General features: G+C 40.1%; 1 protein-coding gene across 1 annotated transcript; it reads left to right on the forward strand.

Moving 5' to 3' along the window:
• The first annotated feature begins 1,236 nt into the window (after nt 1-1,236).
• dgat1a (diacylglycerol O-acyltransferase 1a) lies at nt 1,237-17,315 on the forward strand. Its single transcript, XM_065470749.1, has 17 exons — nt 1,237-1,673; nt 3,402-3,489; nt 10,086-10,126; nt 10,396-10,481; nt 10,999-11,051; nt 11,433-11,538; nt 11,832-11,960; nt 12,300-12,374; nt 12,638-12,741; nt 13,076-13,114; nt 13,577-13,618; nt 13,754-13,798; nt 14,087-14,199; nt 14,447-14,512; nt 14,687-14,774; nt 14,955-15,017; nt 15,097-17,315. The coding sequence occupies exons 1-17, from the start codon at nt 1,408-1,410 to the stop codon at nt 15,241-15,243; spliced, it is 1,551 nt and encodes a 516-aa protein (XP_065326821.1). The 5' UTR covers nt 1,237-1,407; the 3' UTR covers nt 15,244-17,315.
• The last annotated feature ends 385 nt before the right edge of the window (nt 17,316-17,700 follow it).

The following is a 17,700-nucleotide window of genomic DNA, read 5'->3' on the forward strand; positions in this document are numbered from 1 at the left end:
TTTGTTATAATGACTGCAATGTGCCCAGGTCCTGCACCTGCAAACTAAGCCCAAATCATCATGCCTCCACCACCATGCTTGACAATTCGTATGATGGGTTTATGCTGATATAGTGTGATTAGGACTCACTAGCACGGGAATTATACTTCTGCATGAGATCTGCGTCATAACTTACACCATAACCGGAACCCCATTTCAACCCTATGCCACAACCGGACATGCACCTCCAGAGAATACACCTCTGGTTGACGCATACATACAACAAAGACTCAAATTGCTTGGAAGGTTGGGATAAAGGGAGTTTCTGGTTACTTTGTAAGTTAGGATGTGGATTTCCGGCAGAAGTCTAAATCAAGCTTAAAGGTGCACTATCCATAATGGAAAACATCACCATTTTGGTGTAGTTTCTCCAGTGGACGTGGAGATGGTTGCATTGCTTTAACACAATCCTGAATACTCCAGACCAGCAAACTGCCAAAACTCTGTGCTTACACTTACCGATGATCAACTAATTAAGTGCATTTGATTGCCATCACCTGGCTGCTCCTTACTCTGTTAATTAACATGAAAGAACTAAAGGCGCGTCTAGTTTTTCACAGCACTGTATGCTGCCACAAGTACAGATACGGTAATTCTTTATACATCCGGCAATAGCTCATATTTCTGGAAGAGAATAAAAAATTGTTTATTTTAGCCCTAAACTATCCCTACAGTTTACACTTAGTTATATCAAGTAACTTTAATGCATCTGGTATTTGCTATAGTGTTTTTATCATTTTATTTTGCCTAATTATATTAGGACTTAGTATTTTTATTAGTGTGTTTATTTAGATTACATATTATCTCATTTTTAATCCTTTGTCCTATTGCATTGTATCACTGTACCATTCTCCCTATTGAAGCTATTTTGTTATATGTTGTTGTTGTGTTTAACTTAATTTTAAATTGCCTTTACAAAGGAATATCCCGACATTTGGGCGTTAGTGCAATCATACATCCTCATATCTTTGTGGGCTGTAGATACTCAGTATTGATAAAATAATATTTTCAGGTTTATTTAAGACTTTCGGTTCCTTTTATGGCCAATTGATTTAAAACTTGTCATCTAAGCAGTAATAAGTTTCAGTTTTGGGGGAACAGAGGCTTATGCCGGAAGTTGATCGGCTCGTCAGCTCGAACGGGGGATGTCAGCTGAAAATACAGAACTGGCAACCCGTCTGACAAATGCACCTTGAGCCGTCGTAATGAACCGCCCCTCTCATTACCAGCGCTCACACTGCTGGAGGAAGAGCGTCCCGCTGCTGTTTGTTCAGCTCCTGTTGTAAAGTTACTGAGGGACAAACGAGCGGCGGGCAGTTTGACCAACAATGTCGAGCAGGTAGAAACTGCGTGACTGAAGCCGCTGAAATGAGCGAAACAGCCGAGACGAGAGGGCCCGTAACCCGCCGGAGAAGGACAACCATCACCAGCACCAAGCAAACCAAGAGGCAAGACGCAGGGGAGAAACCTCCACCGTTTTCCGCTAAAGAGAAAGCCGCAGACAAGGTCCAGAAGCATGCGAGCAACAACGGCAATGTGGAGAAAGAAATGGGGAAGTCAGCGCAGCAGCAGCAGCTCACAAACAGTCCGAAGAAACAGAGGAGTGCGGTAGAAGATATCAACGACAGGCTCAGGTAACCTTTGACGTTAACGTTCCAGCATTACGTACAGACGTTAACGGTAAATTGTTAGCAGAGGGGTACATTTCATACTCCTCCCCCCCTTTTCATTCATGTGTAATTTAGCCAGAGTCGTTATTCTTCCTCCATTGTTTCCTGTAGCTTAATTGTCGTTTCATGACAGGTTAGCGGGTGCTTATTTCTTACGAAGCTGTTCTTGAGCTAGTGGGCATTTAAAAAAAAAAAAAAAAAGACTCAGTTGCAGAAATCCAAAAGTTGCACTTAATCTTAACATTTCCATAAGCTTTAAATGCCTCCTTTTGAGTTGCCTTCGTTCATCCCCCCCGTTTTTTCTGCATTTTCTACATTTCTTTAATAGCCTTGCATGAATGCAATCTGTGAGAGTCTGGCACAGGTCTGCGGAGCTTTTTTTATTTCCAGCTTTATAAACAAACTGACATAACTTTAATTGCTTGCATTTTTTATTAGCTGGAGTTTGCTCTTTTGCCAGGCCAATAATAAATAATTCAAGAAAATAGTCAGCAGATAGATGGAGAGTTTGTCTAGATTTCTCTAATTTTGATGCAATATAAAAATGAATAGTAGTAACAGACTTCTTTGGCAGGACACTCACTCACTTGTTGAACAGAGGTTAGGGTAGCTTTGAGTTTGTATACAGGGTGTGTCAGGAGAACAGGTAGGGTATGACGGACCTTGCTGCAAACAATAGCCCATGCTTCACCCTATGGGCACCACACCAGCTTCTCAGATCTGCCTACCTATTTAAAGCATGCATTTCTTTAGGTTGAAGCCATGCCTTCTTGATTACCCCATGGAATTTCCACATCCTTGTAATTGGTGTGAAGGCCAGGGTCCTAATACGACACTTTAATACCCAGTAAAAGGAAGGTGATTTTAATTTGTGATTCATTTTTATTTTAATTGGATCCCAGCCAGCTGGCGTAGGCAAGTGATGTGTTCTTGTGACACATGCTTTGGCAATAGCATGTCTACTGTTTGCATGCATTTCTGCACGTTTCTCATGCTGAGTGAGTGTCCTGGCACTATGTTAAAACCCACTTTGGTTTTTCCTCCTTTATTTTTCCATCCTCTTGCCCTCTCTACAGTTTTCCTAACTCGCTGTTATTGCTCCATCTCCTCACCTCTTAATCATTTTCCTCTGACCAGTCTTCTCCTCCTCTGTCCTCGTTCACCCTTTATCACATATGGCTGTGTAAAAGTTCCTTTATGGTTTCTTGATGAACAGCCTCAGTTTTCTAAAGCATAGATTGGGGGCAGTGCTATGTAAACCCTTTAACTGCAGTGTGTGATTCATCCACGTAAAAGCTGGTATAGAAATTAAAAAATTTCCCTCTGATCCTAACTTGAAGTTGAGATTAACTTTAATGTCAGATTATACCACATTGTTATTAAGTGTATTACCACCAGGAAAGTGGTAATCGGTCCATCAAGAAAAATAAGCTAAGTAAGGGAAGTTCAGCATAGCTGGTCCTCAACATGAAGCCACACGTGTGTCATTTTTGAAGGATTTCTCAATGTGTTAATCATGATTGACTCACTCTGAGTTATCGGTGCTTTGTAAGAGTTGTAAAATCAATCCTGTTGCCCTAACTAGATTTCACCCCTTAGCTTGTGGAGACAGTGAGACAGGAAGGAGTGCCACTCATTTGATTATAGTCTAAAATTTAACAGTGAACGTCTCGACTGTGTGTTTTTCTGCAGGTGTCACAATCTACAGGAGTCTCTCTTGAGCTCAGCCAGCGGCTACAGCAACTACAGAGGAATCCTCAACTGGTGTGTTGTCATGCTGGTGAGTTAAACCTCAGTACATGTCCACGCAGAAATGAAAATGTACACCACCATTGCTTCGAAAACTGTGCAGCATTTATAAAGTTATACCCCTCATTCACCTAAATCTTACTGGTCTGGACAAGGCTCGTGCAAGAAATCTCAAAGAATTACTCTCTAATCTCAACAGCTCATGCATGGTTATTCTTATTTTTTGCCACTTGTCTCTCTCTCTCATACTCAGCCATCCACAGTGTACAAAGTGTATAAAACTCCAAACTACTGCAGCATGTTTGAATTTCAGGAGTGCTTCTGGCAGTTGCTCTAACAACAAAAACAAAAGTTCCAGCCCACACAAAGTACACATCCCTCTGGGCTTGCTGTTAGACCTGTTGTTACAGTGACTTTCTGTGACACATTAACTTGTCGTGTTGTCTGCAGGAACGCTGATAAATCGACTTTTGTGTTATCTCTCATAACACTTGCAGATTAACCACATAAGTACTTGGTGTTTTTCCTTTTCTTTTTCTTTTTTTAAATTTTAGTTTTGCTCTGGCCTGGGTTGCCATTTCTTGTAGATATTTCTATAATTTTGATAAGAGGCGTGTTTGTAAGCTACAGTTTAATCTCAGTGAGCTTGTTTGAACTTTCTCTCTCATCAAAAGTGAACTTTGTTAGATGGGCTTATATTACGTGAGGGTTTTTAATTTGCTGCCAAATTGTTTTCTTTTTATTAGTGATTTAGGGCAGCGTGGCATCGCAGTGGTTAACACCCTCTCCTCACAGTAATAAGGTCCTGTCTTTTAAGTTTTTGAGTTTTTCATATTGGGCAAACAAATAAATGAGCATCACACAAAAAATGCAACAAAAAAACAAGAGGTCGTGGGATGAGAATCACAGTAAAATAGAAAAAAGAGGACTTCTTTCTCCTCATATGACAGTGAATCTGTTTCAGTGGTTAAATGGCACTGTTTCTCCTATCTTGTCTCTCCTATTTCATTTTGGAGTCTTATTGCTAACTGCCGGTAGGACCTTTCAGACGGTGTTTATCTTTCTTTTAATCCATCTGGGAAGGATGCAAAATAACATGAATAAATAAATTAGAACTCTGGAGATCATTCATGATACTTCTTTCCAAAAAGGTTGACTCAAAATGCTTCAGCTATAACTTTGATCTAACTGGACCCATATCTAATATTGTGGTAATTTCTTTACTGTAAGTTGTTAGTGCCAGGAGTCACAAGTTTTAATAAATTATAACATCAGCTTTTAAAAAAATCTTTCTCAAAAAAGGGAGCTAACATCCTTAACAGTTATCAATTCTATGAAAAACTCAATTTTCTAGCTGTAGCAGGGACATTTTTATTAGTAATCCATCCATCCATCCATCTTCATCCGCTTATCCGAGGCCGGGTCGCGGGGGCAGCAGCCTAAGCAGAGAAGCCCAGACCTCCCTCTCCCCAGCCACCTCCTCCAGCTTATCCGGGGGAACACCAAGGCGTTCCCAGGCCAGCCGGGAGATATAATCTCTCCAGCGTGTCCTGGGTCTGCCCCGGGGCCTCCTCCCGGTGGGACACGCCCGGAACACCTCACCCAGGAGGCGCCCAGGAGGCATCCTTGTCAGATGCCCGAACCACCTCAACTGGCTCCTTTCGATGTGGAGGAGCAGCGGCTCTACTCTGAGCCCCTCTCGGATGGCCGAACTTCTCACCCTATCTCTAAGGGAGAGGCCAGCCACCCTTCGGAGGAAGCTCATTTCTGCCGCTTGTATCCGCGATCTCGTTCTTTCGGTCACTACCCACAGCTCGTGGCCATAGGTGAGGGTAGGGACGTAGATCGACCGGTAAATTGAGAGCTTCGCTTTTACACTCAGCTCCCTCTTCACCACGACGGACCGGTGCAGCGTCCGCATCACTGCAGCCGTAGCACCAATCCGTCTGTCGATCTCCGGCTCCCTTCTCCCATCACTCGCGAACAAGACCCCGAGATACTTGAACTCCTCCACTTGGGGCAGGAACTCATCCCCGACCCGGAGTGGGCACTCCACCCTTTTCCAGCTGAGAACCATGGCCTCAGATTTGGAGGTGCTGATCCTCATTCCCGCTGCTTCACACTCGGCTGCGAACCGTTCCAGTGCGATCTGGAGGCCTTCACCCGATGAAGCCAACAGAACCACATCATCCGCAAAAAGCAGAGATGAGATTCTGAGGCCACCGAAGTGAAAGCCCTCCGCCACTTGGCTGCGCCTAGAAATCCTGTCCATAAAAATTATGAACAGAACCGGTGACAAAGGGCAGCCCTGGCGGAGCCCATCACCCACCGGAAACGAGTCCGACTTATTGCCGGCAATGCGAACCAAACTCTTGCAACGGTTGTATAGGGATCGAATGGCCCGTAGCAATGGGCCAGACACCCCATACTCCCGCAACACCTCCCACAGGACACCCCGAGGGACACGGTCGAATGCCTTCTCCAAGTCCACAAAACACATGTAGGCTGGTTGGGTAAACTCCCATGCACCCTCAAGTATCCTTGAGAGGATAAAGAGCTGGTCCAGTGTTCCAGTTTTTTTATTAGTAATGACAAAGAAATTCATTCATTCACAATAGCTCACAATGCTTGCTAGTATTGTTATTGTTAATGCTTGCTAGTTATTTGAAAATAACATTTGCTGGAGCTCCTTTTAAAATAATTGAAATGATTTGCTACAGTGTAAGCAAAGACTAACCATTGTGGGTGACATACTTTGTAGTGCTACTAGCATTAATAAGTAAATTGGCAAACCTGGCTTTCATACAGCAAGATACTTCTGTTGAAGTTAGCTGAATGCAGGCATTTTAGTTAAATATGTCATGTCCCTCTGTGTTGAGGAGACTTCAGGACTGTTAACCTCATTTAGAAACAAGAGCTTCTGCCCCAGTCCAGTGAGGGAAGTGTGGGTGTCTCTCTGTCTGTCTCAGAGACATCCTGCAGTGCCCCAGAGAATCCTGTCAGTTTTAGCCTTATAATAGGCATCTAGATTTAAAAATATCCAGTTAGCTGTAATCCACATGAAAGGGAATTTGACTCTATATGTCCTTTTTGTGTGTGTGTGTGTGTGTGTGTGTGTGTGTGTGTGCTTTGCATATCTGTGTGTAGATGTACTTGCATGATTGCTCTCTCTGCATGTATCTATGCTGATTTCTGTATGTGTGTGGGTGGTTCTATGACGGGTTTATTCCCGTTTTTGAAGGTTTAGATAGCCGTGACAGCACATCTGTAGACTTTGTGGTCACCACATAACCAACGGATGGTGTTCACTTTAGACGTTTTACAGAGGATGCTTTAGGATCAGGCTGTAAAAATGTAAAGTGGACCCCCAGAGCCTTGAATGTGTGTATATTTAGGAGTTCAGTAAGTTGTGTACTTTGTCCTTGATAACAAGGATCATCAGATAAATTCCTAAAATGTCAGCTGTAGAAGTGCATGCTTCTAGAGATGAGAATATAGATGTATTTTGTAGGGGTGCAACGATACACAAAATTCACGGTTCGGTTCGGTTCGATACTTTGGTGTCACGGTTCGATATTTTTTCGATACAAAAAAATGTTAATGCCTTTTTAATTTGTCATTTATTAAAATTATAAATATATATTTTAACTCAAAAGTACAGTTTTTAAATTTAATGTTGCTGAAACGACAAAGTAATAAAAAAATAAATATCTGATGGAGAAATCCCTCATCTTTGGAAAAGAGTTTATTACAGAGAAATGGCTCTTTCCAAAATAAAAGCTATACTATACGCTTCTTCTGGGCTATATTCTCAGCAGCATATTAAACATATCAGGTCCCCATAAGGAGAATCATGTGCTAACGGCTGTCTGAATGACTCGGGTAAAGTCTGTAGCATGCGTGCTTGTTGTTTTTGTCTGCTTCCACTTGTCTTTGCACTAGGATGATGTCGGAGTAAATGTGCAGTCATATTCATTGTGTTCCCACTAGTGCTGTCAGCGTTAATCTGAAATGACGTTAACGCCACAACACGGCAAATCGCCCCGTGCGTGGGGCTGGACAGCGTCAACACGTTAACGAGCAAACTGCACTAACGCAGTAGTTCCCACCCATGTAATTAAACACTGCGTGGCACATCCGACATACTGTTTTACTTTTGTCCATGATGCGCTTACCTTCAGGGTCATACTTCACATGAAGACCAAAATAGTTCCAAAGGCCAGATCTGAATGAGGGTGGGGGAGGTTCAATTTACCATGTTGCAACGAGCTAAGCTTCTGTCTTGCTAGCTTGCGCTGCGCTCAGTGGATCTGCGCTCGACAGTGCAGCCTAGGCGGAGTAGTCGAACGCAGATCCACTGAGCTCCCAACACAGACAGCATCGTCAGAAGAAAAGTTGATAAAATAAATTAAAAATCTTGTATTGATCGATACACATGCGTACCGAACCGAAAGCACTGTATCGAACGGTTCAATATCGATACGAGTATCGTTGCACCCCTAGTATTTTGTGCCCTCCATGATTTTTTTTTTTTTTATTTGTAAGATTTAACACAAAATAACAGGGGAAAACTAAGTTTTTAAGAAAATAGCCCAAAATACTAGTAAGAAATTCTTCTTGTGAGAGAACTCAATATTCTTGGTACTCCATCCTCTGCATTGCTGGCAGGATAAAATACTTATGTTGTGTAATTACTGAACTGGCATCATCTAGTATCCAAACCCTGGGAACAAAGTCTACATGGGATTTTGAGACTTCCAGAATACCTTTTGTTTATATTTGTCCTCAGCACCTGCATAGATTTATTATTTGTTACCATTTGTTTTGATTTGTGATCTGATGAAAGTGATTCTGAGGTTCATGAAACATTTTTTAAGCTTTGTTTTAGAATAGTCTTATTTTCTGATTGTTACCTGATGAATTATGATCCATTTATAGGGACCTCTAAGAGAAGATCACTCGTTCTGCTGCAGACCCATCTGCTTGGCAAATAGCTGCATACCAGATGTTAGTTTTAAGGTGTCCCCCCTTCTCCAAAATCAGACCTGTTCATTTTCAATTGGAAAACTTCATTAGCTGCTAACAAGGCACAGGTGATGTTAAGCAGGCTGCAACCAGTTCTCCTTCATCTTTGTTATATGGTTTAAGACACAGTATTGAGCTTGTTGGTCATAGATGTGGGAAAAGTACCTGAGACCTAGAATGTTCATTGCATTGTTCCAAGTGATTTGCAGACAAGTAAACCATGTAAATAGTTTATATGGCCACAGGCTGACAAGGTCAGTGCAACGTGACGTAAAGCCTGTTTGAAGATTTGATCTTTGTTCTCACCTGTTTTCTCAGGGCATCTTTGCCAGAGTCCAGGTTCAGCGAACATCAGTGGCTTCTTTCATTGCTAAAACTACTATCCACCAGAGGGATGTTCATTTTGCATTATAGATTGTTCAAAGAAAGTACAAGTGGATAGAAGTAATATTTTGATTTAATAGTTCTATAGTGTAGTTTGATAGTTATATATTAAAGTATGTTATGTGATGGAAAAAAATTAGTCTTATTAATAGCATTTCATTTTCCAGAACATTACAAATGATAACAAACATAACATACACTATAGTAAAGCAGCCTTTGGACATACTAACCTTTTTCCTTCACCCTTCCCAGAGCGCAGAGACTTTTGCCCCTGTACCCAGCCCTTATCATTACTTTTACCTCAGCCTCCCAAGAACCCTATGACTTATAATATCCTGTGCTGAAAACTGATGTCCCATCAGTATTTCAATGATGTGCATAGAAAGGGCAAACGGTAACAATGAAAAACACTGCAGTGGAAACAAGTAGGCCTTGTACTTGGGCAAATCTTTGTAAAATCTTCAATGTTGCAATATTCTCGACAAATGTTGCTACAATAAATGTGTGACATGCTACAGTGGCCTCCTCTGTGCTGAAGGTTACTGAGGTAAAGGTTACTGGTTTGGACTACAGACAAAACCACATTGCTGCCGGGGTTTGGCAAGCTGGTGGGGATATTCACTGCAGCATGACCCCATTAAGTGTCATACACCAAATGTCCTCATTATCTTAACTAGCTTAAGCAGCTAGTGACTAGTATAAAAATGAACTAGAACTGTACAGATCCCATACATAATGTTGCTTCTTTAAATTGTGCAAAGTCTAGTGTTATCTTAGACTCTCTGATAGCCCCGATGGCGGAGATGAAGCTGGACTCTGAACTTAAATATACAATTTAATAATAAACTTGTTTTGCTCGACACTTTCTATCAGATCACGCTTCAGCAGGGTGTCAATGTGAACAGCAGGAACATGTGGCTAAATTAAGCTGAGGATCTAATCTATTTATAACTCGGCATCTAACATTTTTATTTCTAATATCCTCCTCCTTAATGAATTCCAGCATAAGAATAAATGTGTTTTGTTGTTTTTCATCTGATTTAAATAGCAACAGTTTCAATGTGTATAAACAAACAAACAGTTACATTTGCACGTTGAAGATTCAGACAAGTATTTTTTTTTTTCAGCTTTTTAATGAAGAACAACTTAGAAATATGCTTTGAAATATTTCTATAGTACGAGTCATGTTAATATTGTGTCCTGTTGCATCTTTTTCAGGTGCTGAGTAATGCGCGACTTTTCTTAGAGAACATTATAAAGTGAGTATGCACCTATATTTATGTTGCTGTTATTGGGGGTTTTTTTTTTTAATCAGCAAGAGCTTACACATTAAGAACTGCTTCATGCTCAGAACAACTTAAACTGTTGCTGCAGTACAGATGTTTTAAGGCATGAGGTTGTTCCAGGTCTTAGGTTATGAAGCTAATTTCCTCTTGTCCCACATCAGCTGGGACAGGCTCCAGCCTTCTGCATCACTTTACAGCTATAGGAAGTCATCTCTTAAAATATATTTCTCTTCCTTTTTTAGGTATGGCATCTTGGTAGACCCTATCCAAGTAGTGTCCCTCTTCTTAAAGGACCCCTACAGCTGGCCAGCAGCATGCCTAATCATTGGTACCGAGCCTTCATTTTACTGCACACGGTTATTGAGTTACAACCATGTGTTTATTTGTGACTTTAGGATTGAGATGATAAAATTCACAAACATGGTTTGTAGTTGTATTGCTGTGTGTAGTGGTTATTAACAGCTTCTTTAAGTACAAAAGATCTAAATGGATCCAGCATAATAAAGTTTTTCAGTGGCTCAAATGTGCAGTGTTGCCACATAGAAGTGCAGTTCATGTGAGCCTCTGTGTATAATATATTTTGCTGATGATCAGATTTTATTTACTTGGATACAGTTGATTCTTGATGCAGTCTGTGTTTTACAACACAGGAAATCAGTACTAGGTTGAAAGCATTTGTATTTATAGAAAGCAGAACTTAAAAAAAAAAAAAAGGTCAGTTTTGAATGTTCTTCAAATTCTCTTTTGAAGTTCTTGACTGAAATAAATCGAGTAATGATTGATTTTGATTTTTATGACATAGCATCTCACAGAGTTTGAGTACTGTTTCTGTTTTTGTGTTTTAGTGTCCAATGTGTTCGTCTTAGCAGCCTTGTACACAGAGCGGCGTCTGGCTGTGGTAAGTCCCTACACTAATATGATGTGTTGGATTAAATTTTCATTTAACTTGTGATGCTCAGTTCTTCTTCTGGGACTCTTCGACCTCAGTAAGCTTATTTGTTGATGTGATAACACTGTTTTCTTACAGTACAAAGAAAGTGGGTCTGATTAGAAGGTTGTCATTCTGTGATCTCCCATGTGTGCTTGAAAAAGGTGCTTTTCAGTTGCCGGAATCTTCAAAGTAAATTCAACATCACAGCACCACCTCTTTTTATACCTGCTCTTAAATCCTATAAGAACACTGAAGCTGATCCAGATTAGATTGCACAGTTCCTTAAGAGAAAAAATACTGAAAGTATTAATAAAATATTGTTTACTTTTTGTCCTTTCTTCTTTCTAGGGCACAATCTCCGAAACTACAGGGCTGATTCTTCACTTGTTTAATCTGACATCCTTGTTAATCTTTCCTTCAGCCTCAATACTCACTATGACCTCCATCACACCAGGTACGTGATTTTTATTTTTTTTATGGTTTATTCTTTTTTACACAAGAGGAGTGGGTCTTCTGTTTAGAAAATTAGAACAAATGAGAGCAATAATATCAAGTACTGTAAGGTGAATATGAGTGAGCCAGTGAGTCAATCTGTACACATACCCAGCTATGCTTGGTTCATTATTTGTTTATTTATTATGTACCATGTCATCTATTGCACACTGCTAGTGACTCGTACATTGTGTGTGTGTGTGTGTGTGTGTGTGTGTGTGTCTGTGTCTGTGTCTGTGTCTGTGTCTGTGTCAGTGGGTGGTGTGCTCTCCTTAGGCACCTACACAGTGCTGTTTCTCAAGCTGTACTCCTACATGGACTCCAACAAGTGGTGCAGAGAAATCAGACAAGCCAAAGCTAAAAGAATGACACGATCATATTCATGTAAGTATATTAGCATTGGAACTGCTGGGCTGTTGAGTCATTGTGACTAAGGACAACAAAACGACTCATATCTGTGAATGAATTCAGTAGATGATTCATACCTGCAGAGATTTGTTGCACTGTTTTGCTTATACTGCCATCTAGTGGTGGCATAGTAACATGTGCAACTCTTTCATAGAATAGCTGGTGCTATTTCAATTGACCGTGGATGAAAGCTGGATCTACATCTGTAGCTATATTACTGTGGATTCATTTTAATACACCACAATAAATAAATAAATAAAATAAAAGTGAATGATGCTTGAAATTCTAATTGTTTTCTTCATCTGCCACATTCAGGTCCAATTGTGGCACAGTCCAACGGGTCAGCGGTTAACACCAATGTCTCCTACCCAGGCAACCTCACACACAGAGGTAACAGACTGCACAGTTAGTGCAGATGGACATTGCTACCAACAACACTGAGAAAGAAAATTAGTGGGTCAAAATATTTGCTGTGTAAATATTAACTTGTTAAAGTAGGGGCTGAGGAGTATCTCTTTGTATATCCAGTGAACATCGTTTCTCACAAGGTCTTATTCATTTTTTTTAAACAATTTAATATCAAAGTCAGAAAGTGTAGCATCAGGTCATTAATGTGACACTTTGATGTGACCTGTTTGCGTGTTTGTCTTTAGACATGTACTACTTCATCTTTGCACCAACTCTCTGCTACCAGCTCAACTTCCCACGGTCTCCACGGATACGCAAAAGGTTTCTGATCAGAAGACTTTTTGAAATGGTGAGAGGAAACAATCAGAAACACTGTCCCAAAATTTTAGTTAGTGACCTAATTATAATGACAGAAAATGAATCACAATCACAAACGAGGAGATGAACATGTGTGTGGTGTGAATGAGACACAGCGGGTCCAGGGATCGTAGGTTTGAGCCATTTTATTCAATATTTGTCACACCACAATACACACCAACCCCTGAGTCCCCGTGTTTTTAACTCGGCGGGCGTGATTAAGGATGCCGTCCAGGTGCGTCCGCCCTCCCTGCACGGCACCGCAGACCACGCCTCACCACAATGTGAATGTTTTGTTTAAATCTTAACGTGTTCTTTTCTTCCAGCTTTTCCTCATGCAGTTGTTGGTGGGATTAATACAGCAGGTATGTAGAATATTTACCAGACACTTAGCAAGCATGCTGATCATACACTGTATGCATGCATTAAATAACTGATCAGTCAAGTGTGATTTAAATCGGGGGTGTCGTGAAATAACAATGGTCTTTGCTCACTTTTCTGATGCTACAGTTACTTCTTTCACACACCAGCAGATTCTTACATCAAATTTACAAAGTTGGCATGCCCCGTATAGCTGTTGCCATTCTGCTTCAACTCCATTACCACATGCTGAAACCTTTGAGCCGGAAAATGCAATAAAATAACAATAAATATTTAGATTTGACTTATAGTTTGTTTTCTGTAGCTGAATATTGTTTATCTGTCATTCTCTTACATTTTTTAGTGAAAATCTGAAATTGTGATATGCCTAGTTCGAACACATTTCTTCTTTGAGTATATTGTGGAAAAGCAGCAAAAAAAAACTAACCTAAGTCTGTGTCTTCCAGTGGATGGTCCCAAGTGTTCAGAACTCAATGAAACCGTTCCAGGTGTGTGTATAAACATAGAGACACTCGCCGCTTCACTTACAATGGCTCCAGTAAAGCAAGAGTCAAAAAATATTTGCCTGAAACTGGAGCGGTCTTATAAAGAAAAAGTATCATTTTATTTGTTACTTCTTAAAGGAAATGGACTTTTCTAGGATGGTGGAGCGGCTGCTGAAACTAGCTGTGAGTATCTAGACTGCACATCAGAGACTTTATCAGTGATCTATTATTAGTATTAGTGATCTAAATTAAACACTCAAATGAATCCCTTTATTCTGGTGTTGTGTTTTGGTTTTTTTTGTTTGTTTGTTTTTTTTATTTTAACATTTTTAAAGTGAAATTTATACTGTACTGTTCTCAAAAGAGGTCTCAAGAGTTACATTTGTTAGTCAACAGTAGTTCAACCTTACCAACCTAGACACCTTTTCCTCTCTCCTTTTCTAATCCTCCCCCCTGGCTGCCTCCTCCCAGGTTCCTAACCATCTAATATGGTTAATATTCTTCTACTGGTTTTTCCATTCCTCTCTGAACTTTGTGGCAGAGCTCCTGCAGTTTGGAGACCGGGAGTTCTACAGGGACTGGTGGTGAGCCGTCAAGCATACATTTTCTGTGTGACTCCTCTCATCTTTCATTTATTTTATTTGCTTCTTCCATTTTTCTGTTACTTTAATATGTTGTTGTAGCAGTCTGTCAGATGTAGGAGAAGTGATGGTGTTTCCAAATGCAACAGATGATGTATCACATAGGTTTCAAAGAGCATTTTACTAGAAATATTCATTCAAATCGCACTGCAGTTTTGACATCAGTTCCTTAAACTGCTCTTGATTTCAGGAACTCTGAGACTGTCACATACTTCTGGGCCAACTGGAACATCCCAGTGCACAAGTGGTGCCTGAGGTGAGCAGCAAACTCTGTAATGAGAAGTCTTTTTTTATTTATTTTTTTTTTTTTTATCAGTGTTGCCACATGGTTTGATTGGTTGGCTTTATAGTCTCATTAATAGTGCATGTATAGTCACCCAGATATAAAAAGAAAGACCAGGAGTCATTTGTCTGTTTCCTTGTTTTGCAGACATTTCTATAAGCCAATGTTGAGGAAGGGGGTGAACAAATTTCTGGCTCAAACTGCTGTTTTTCTGGCTTCTGCCTTTTTCCATGAGGTAAATCAGCAACATTTAGCCTCAAACACCTTTGATGGCTGTTTTTACTTCTGTATGTGAAGCAGACTGTTTTTACTAAATGTGGCAGAAATTCAGAGGTTCCTGGTTGCTAGCTTACAGCATCACTGTTATAAATGCAACTGCTCAGTTCTAAAAAAGGGAATCTATTTCTTTCCTCAGTACCTGGTGAGTGTTCCTCTCAAGATGTTTAGACTGTGGGCATTCATGGGAATGATGGCTCAGGTAAGGCCCTATATTTATTTATTTCATTATATACTGAGGCATACACATGCATTCACCTCTGACTTTTTAAACCCTTCAGGTTCCTCTGGCTTTGTTCGTAAGTCGCTTCCTGAACGGAAACTACGGCAACGCGGCCGTGTGGATCTCACTCATCATTGGACAGCCCATCGCCGTGTTGATGTACGTCCATGACTACTATGTCATTCATTACGGGAGCACTACATAACACAGGACAAACACCCACACACCAGTCTGCGGAACACGCCAATGAGGTATTATAGAGTAGGTTCAGGGGAATCCATGGCAAGCTGATGTTTATGAAGCTGTTGAAGCATTGGCACGAAAGTTGTGACTTTATTTTTGCACATTAGAAAACCATCAGGAAATGATTTTGGATATTTAGGAGTCTTGTCTAGTCTCACACTGCACCCCTGTCAGCCTCCAACTGTGCGATCCACTGTACAAAAACAAATATATGGTGCTAGGGGTTTAATCTACCGTTCACTGGCTCAAAGGTTAGACTTCTTTGGGGGTTGGGGACTCCTCTTCTTTAATACATTCATTTTAAAAGTGGGAAGACTAATAAAAACCACACGCTCCTCCGCTCAGTAGTGAATGTTTAAGAATGCACATACCAGCAGGTGCAACAAGTGTGAACCACTGCCAACTGTGCACAAGCTACAGCCTGGATCCAGGATCCTTCTTCCAGAGAAACTATATGAAAATGGGGATTCTATATCAGGGGCTGAGGAGTATATCCAGAGGCAACACTTTTAAATGTTAAAACCAGTGAACTTCTACAAGCTAAAGCCTGACATCCTGGTCGACCACTTAAGAATCTCCAGGGCTTGACATAGACCAGACTGACTTTTGCATATATCCTTGGATGCAATATAACTTCCAGTATTACAGACGGTATATTAAAAATGACACTGAAAATGTCCGAAGGTAGAAAACTGAAGGAAACAAGGATTCCTCTCCAAAAAGACTGAGCACCAGGACGTTGATGTGGATTTATTTGTACAGTTGTATGTCAAACAAAATCAATGCAAGCTTTGAGCGGAAGAGCACGCGCTGCTGGCTTACTTGCCTTGGCTTTATCATCATCTTGTGTCTGCACTGCCTTTGATTTGTCGAGTTTATTTTATAGTTTTGCAGTATTGTATTTGCTGGATGTTTGATTGTGCCATCTTGAATTCAAATGTGGTATTTTGTGTTTAAACTAATGATTTAAGTGTTTGATTTGCCATTTGAACCAATGAATGTCTTTTGCACTTGAGATGCATGCAGTTAAGTGAAGCAATAGATTTCAATGGATGCATTATTTTAAGTTGTATCAATCACGTAAAGAAAACAAATTTGTGCTGAGATTTCTATGCTCTGTAATCTGCTTGTTGGCATTGCTGTTAAAAGGGAAAACTGAAGCTGCATTAATTTAAAGAAGGCAGTTGAAACAGCCTGATCACGTTGGATGATTTACAGTATTTGTTGAGTCCATTTCTTTGATCTAGATATTGTCAGAACATGACACTACTGCCAGTGTGGATAACATACCATAAATTGATGTAGGAAGATGTTCTTATTTTATCAGTCTTTGAGAGATAAGTGACAGCCTTTTGTTTAAAAATGGTTGCATTCTTTCCTTTTTGATCATAATTCAGGGAAAAACTGTCCTGGAGCACCAGTTATAGAACTGAGTGTTGGCATTCCTTACTGAATACTAAGTGCCTGCTGTAAAAAGGAGGGAAAAAAAAATGCTTGCATTTAAAATGAAGAAAAATGCTGTTAGATTTGATGCCAAATGTAGGAAAGGTAGTTTAACTTTTATCTATGTAGCAAGTGGGCTTCTTTGTATGGTGTGGTGATTTGTGCGGGAGCCTAAGATTAACTGCACTAAGCTCAAACTGAAATATTTTACCAAATCTCAGTTTTAAAGCTATAATTTTTGTTTTCCTGAAAACTCAAAAGTAAAGCATTCTGATCAGTTTATTAGTATTTCATTGTGCAATGATTTAAATCTTTTTGTCTGACCCACTTACATCTGCAAATGTGACCCAGTGAGATACGGTTATTGTGTGACACCACAGAGTTAACATCTGAGTAGAGTACAATCGATAGGAGGCGTCCAAGGCAATCCAAAGGTGTTGCTTCAATATTAATGTTGAGGTGTTTTTGTTTTTGTTTTTTTTTGATGCAATATGTAAAAATGAATAGATTGCTAGTTTTGCTCATGTGGACAGAAATCCAAAGTGAAGAAAAAGATAATTTTGGAAAGGCAACTGTCACTGAAAATGTGTGGTGTTTGATTTAAAAAAAAAAAAAAAAAATTTGTAATTTATCTGGTTAATGGACTTGTCTGTTTGTTTCATTAACTCTTTCCCCCATTTGGTGACCTCCCCTGAGTTTTGACACCACAGTACATATCAGTAAAGATGTGGTTTGTTGGCTATTTGAATAGCTTCCAGGTTTTTCTAAGAGTAATTAATAGGCAAAGACCACCCTCACAAACTTCTGATGCAAACCCATTTTGTTCTATAAGCAGGCCTGAAATATGGCAGAAATGAAAAGGGCTTCTAGGCCAACTTCTAGTAGGTTTTCAGTTGGTAAAGAGTTAAACAAGTAGTGTGCCACCTTAGGTTTTTGACAAATAAGAGGATTATCCTAAATCCTGTACTTAATGTTA

The sequence above is a fragment of the Pelmatolapia mariae genome, linkage group LG22 (assembly GCF_036321145.2).
Source record: "Pelmatolapia mariae isolate MD_Pm_ZW linkage group LG22, Pm_UMD_F_2, whole genome shotgun sequence".
Lineage (NCBI taxonomy): Eukaryota > Metazoa > Chordata > Actinopteri > Cichliformes > Cichlidae > Pelmatolapia > Pelmatolapia mariae.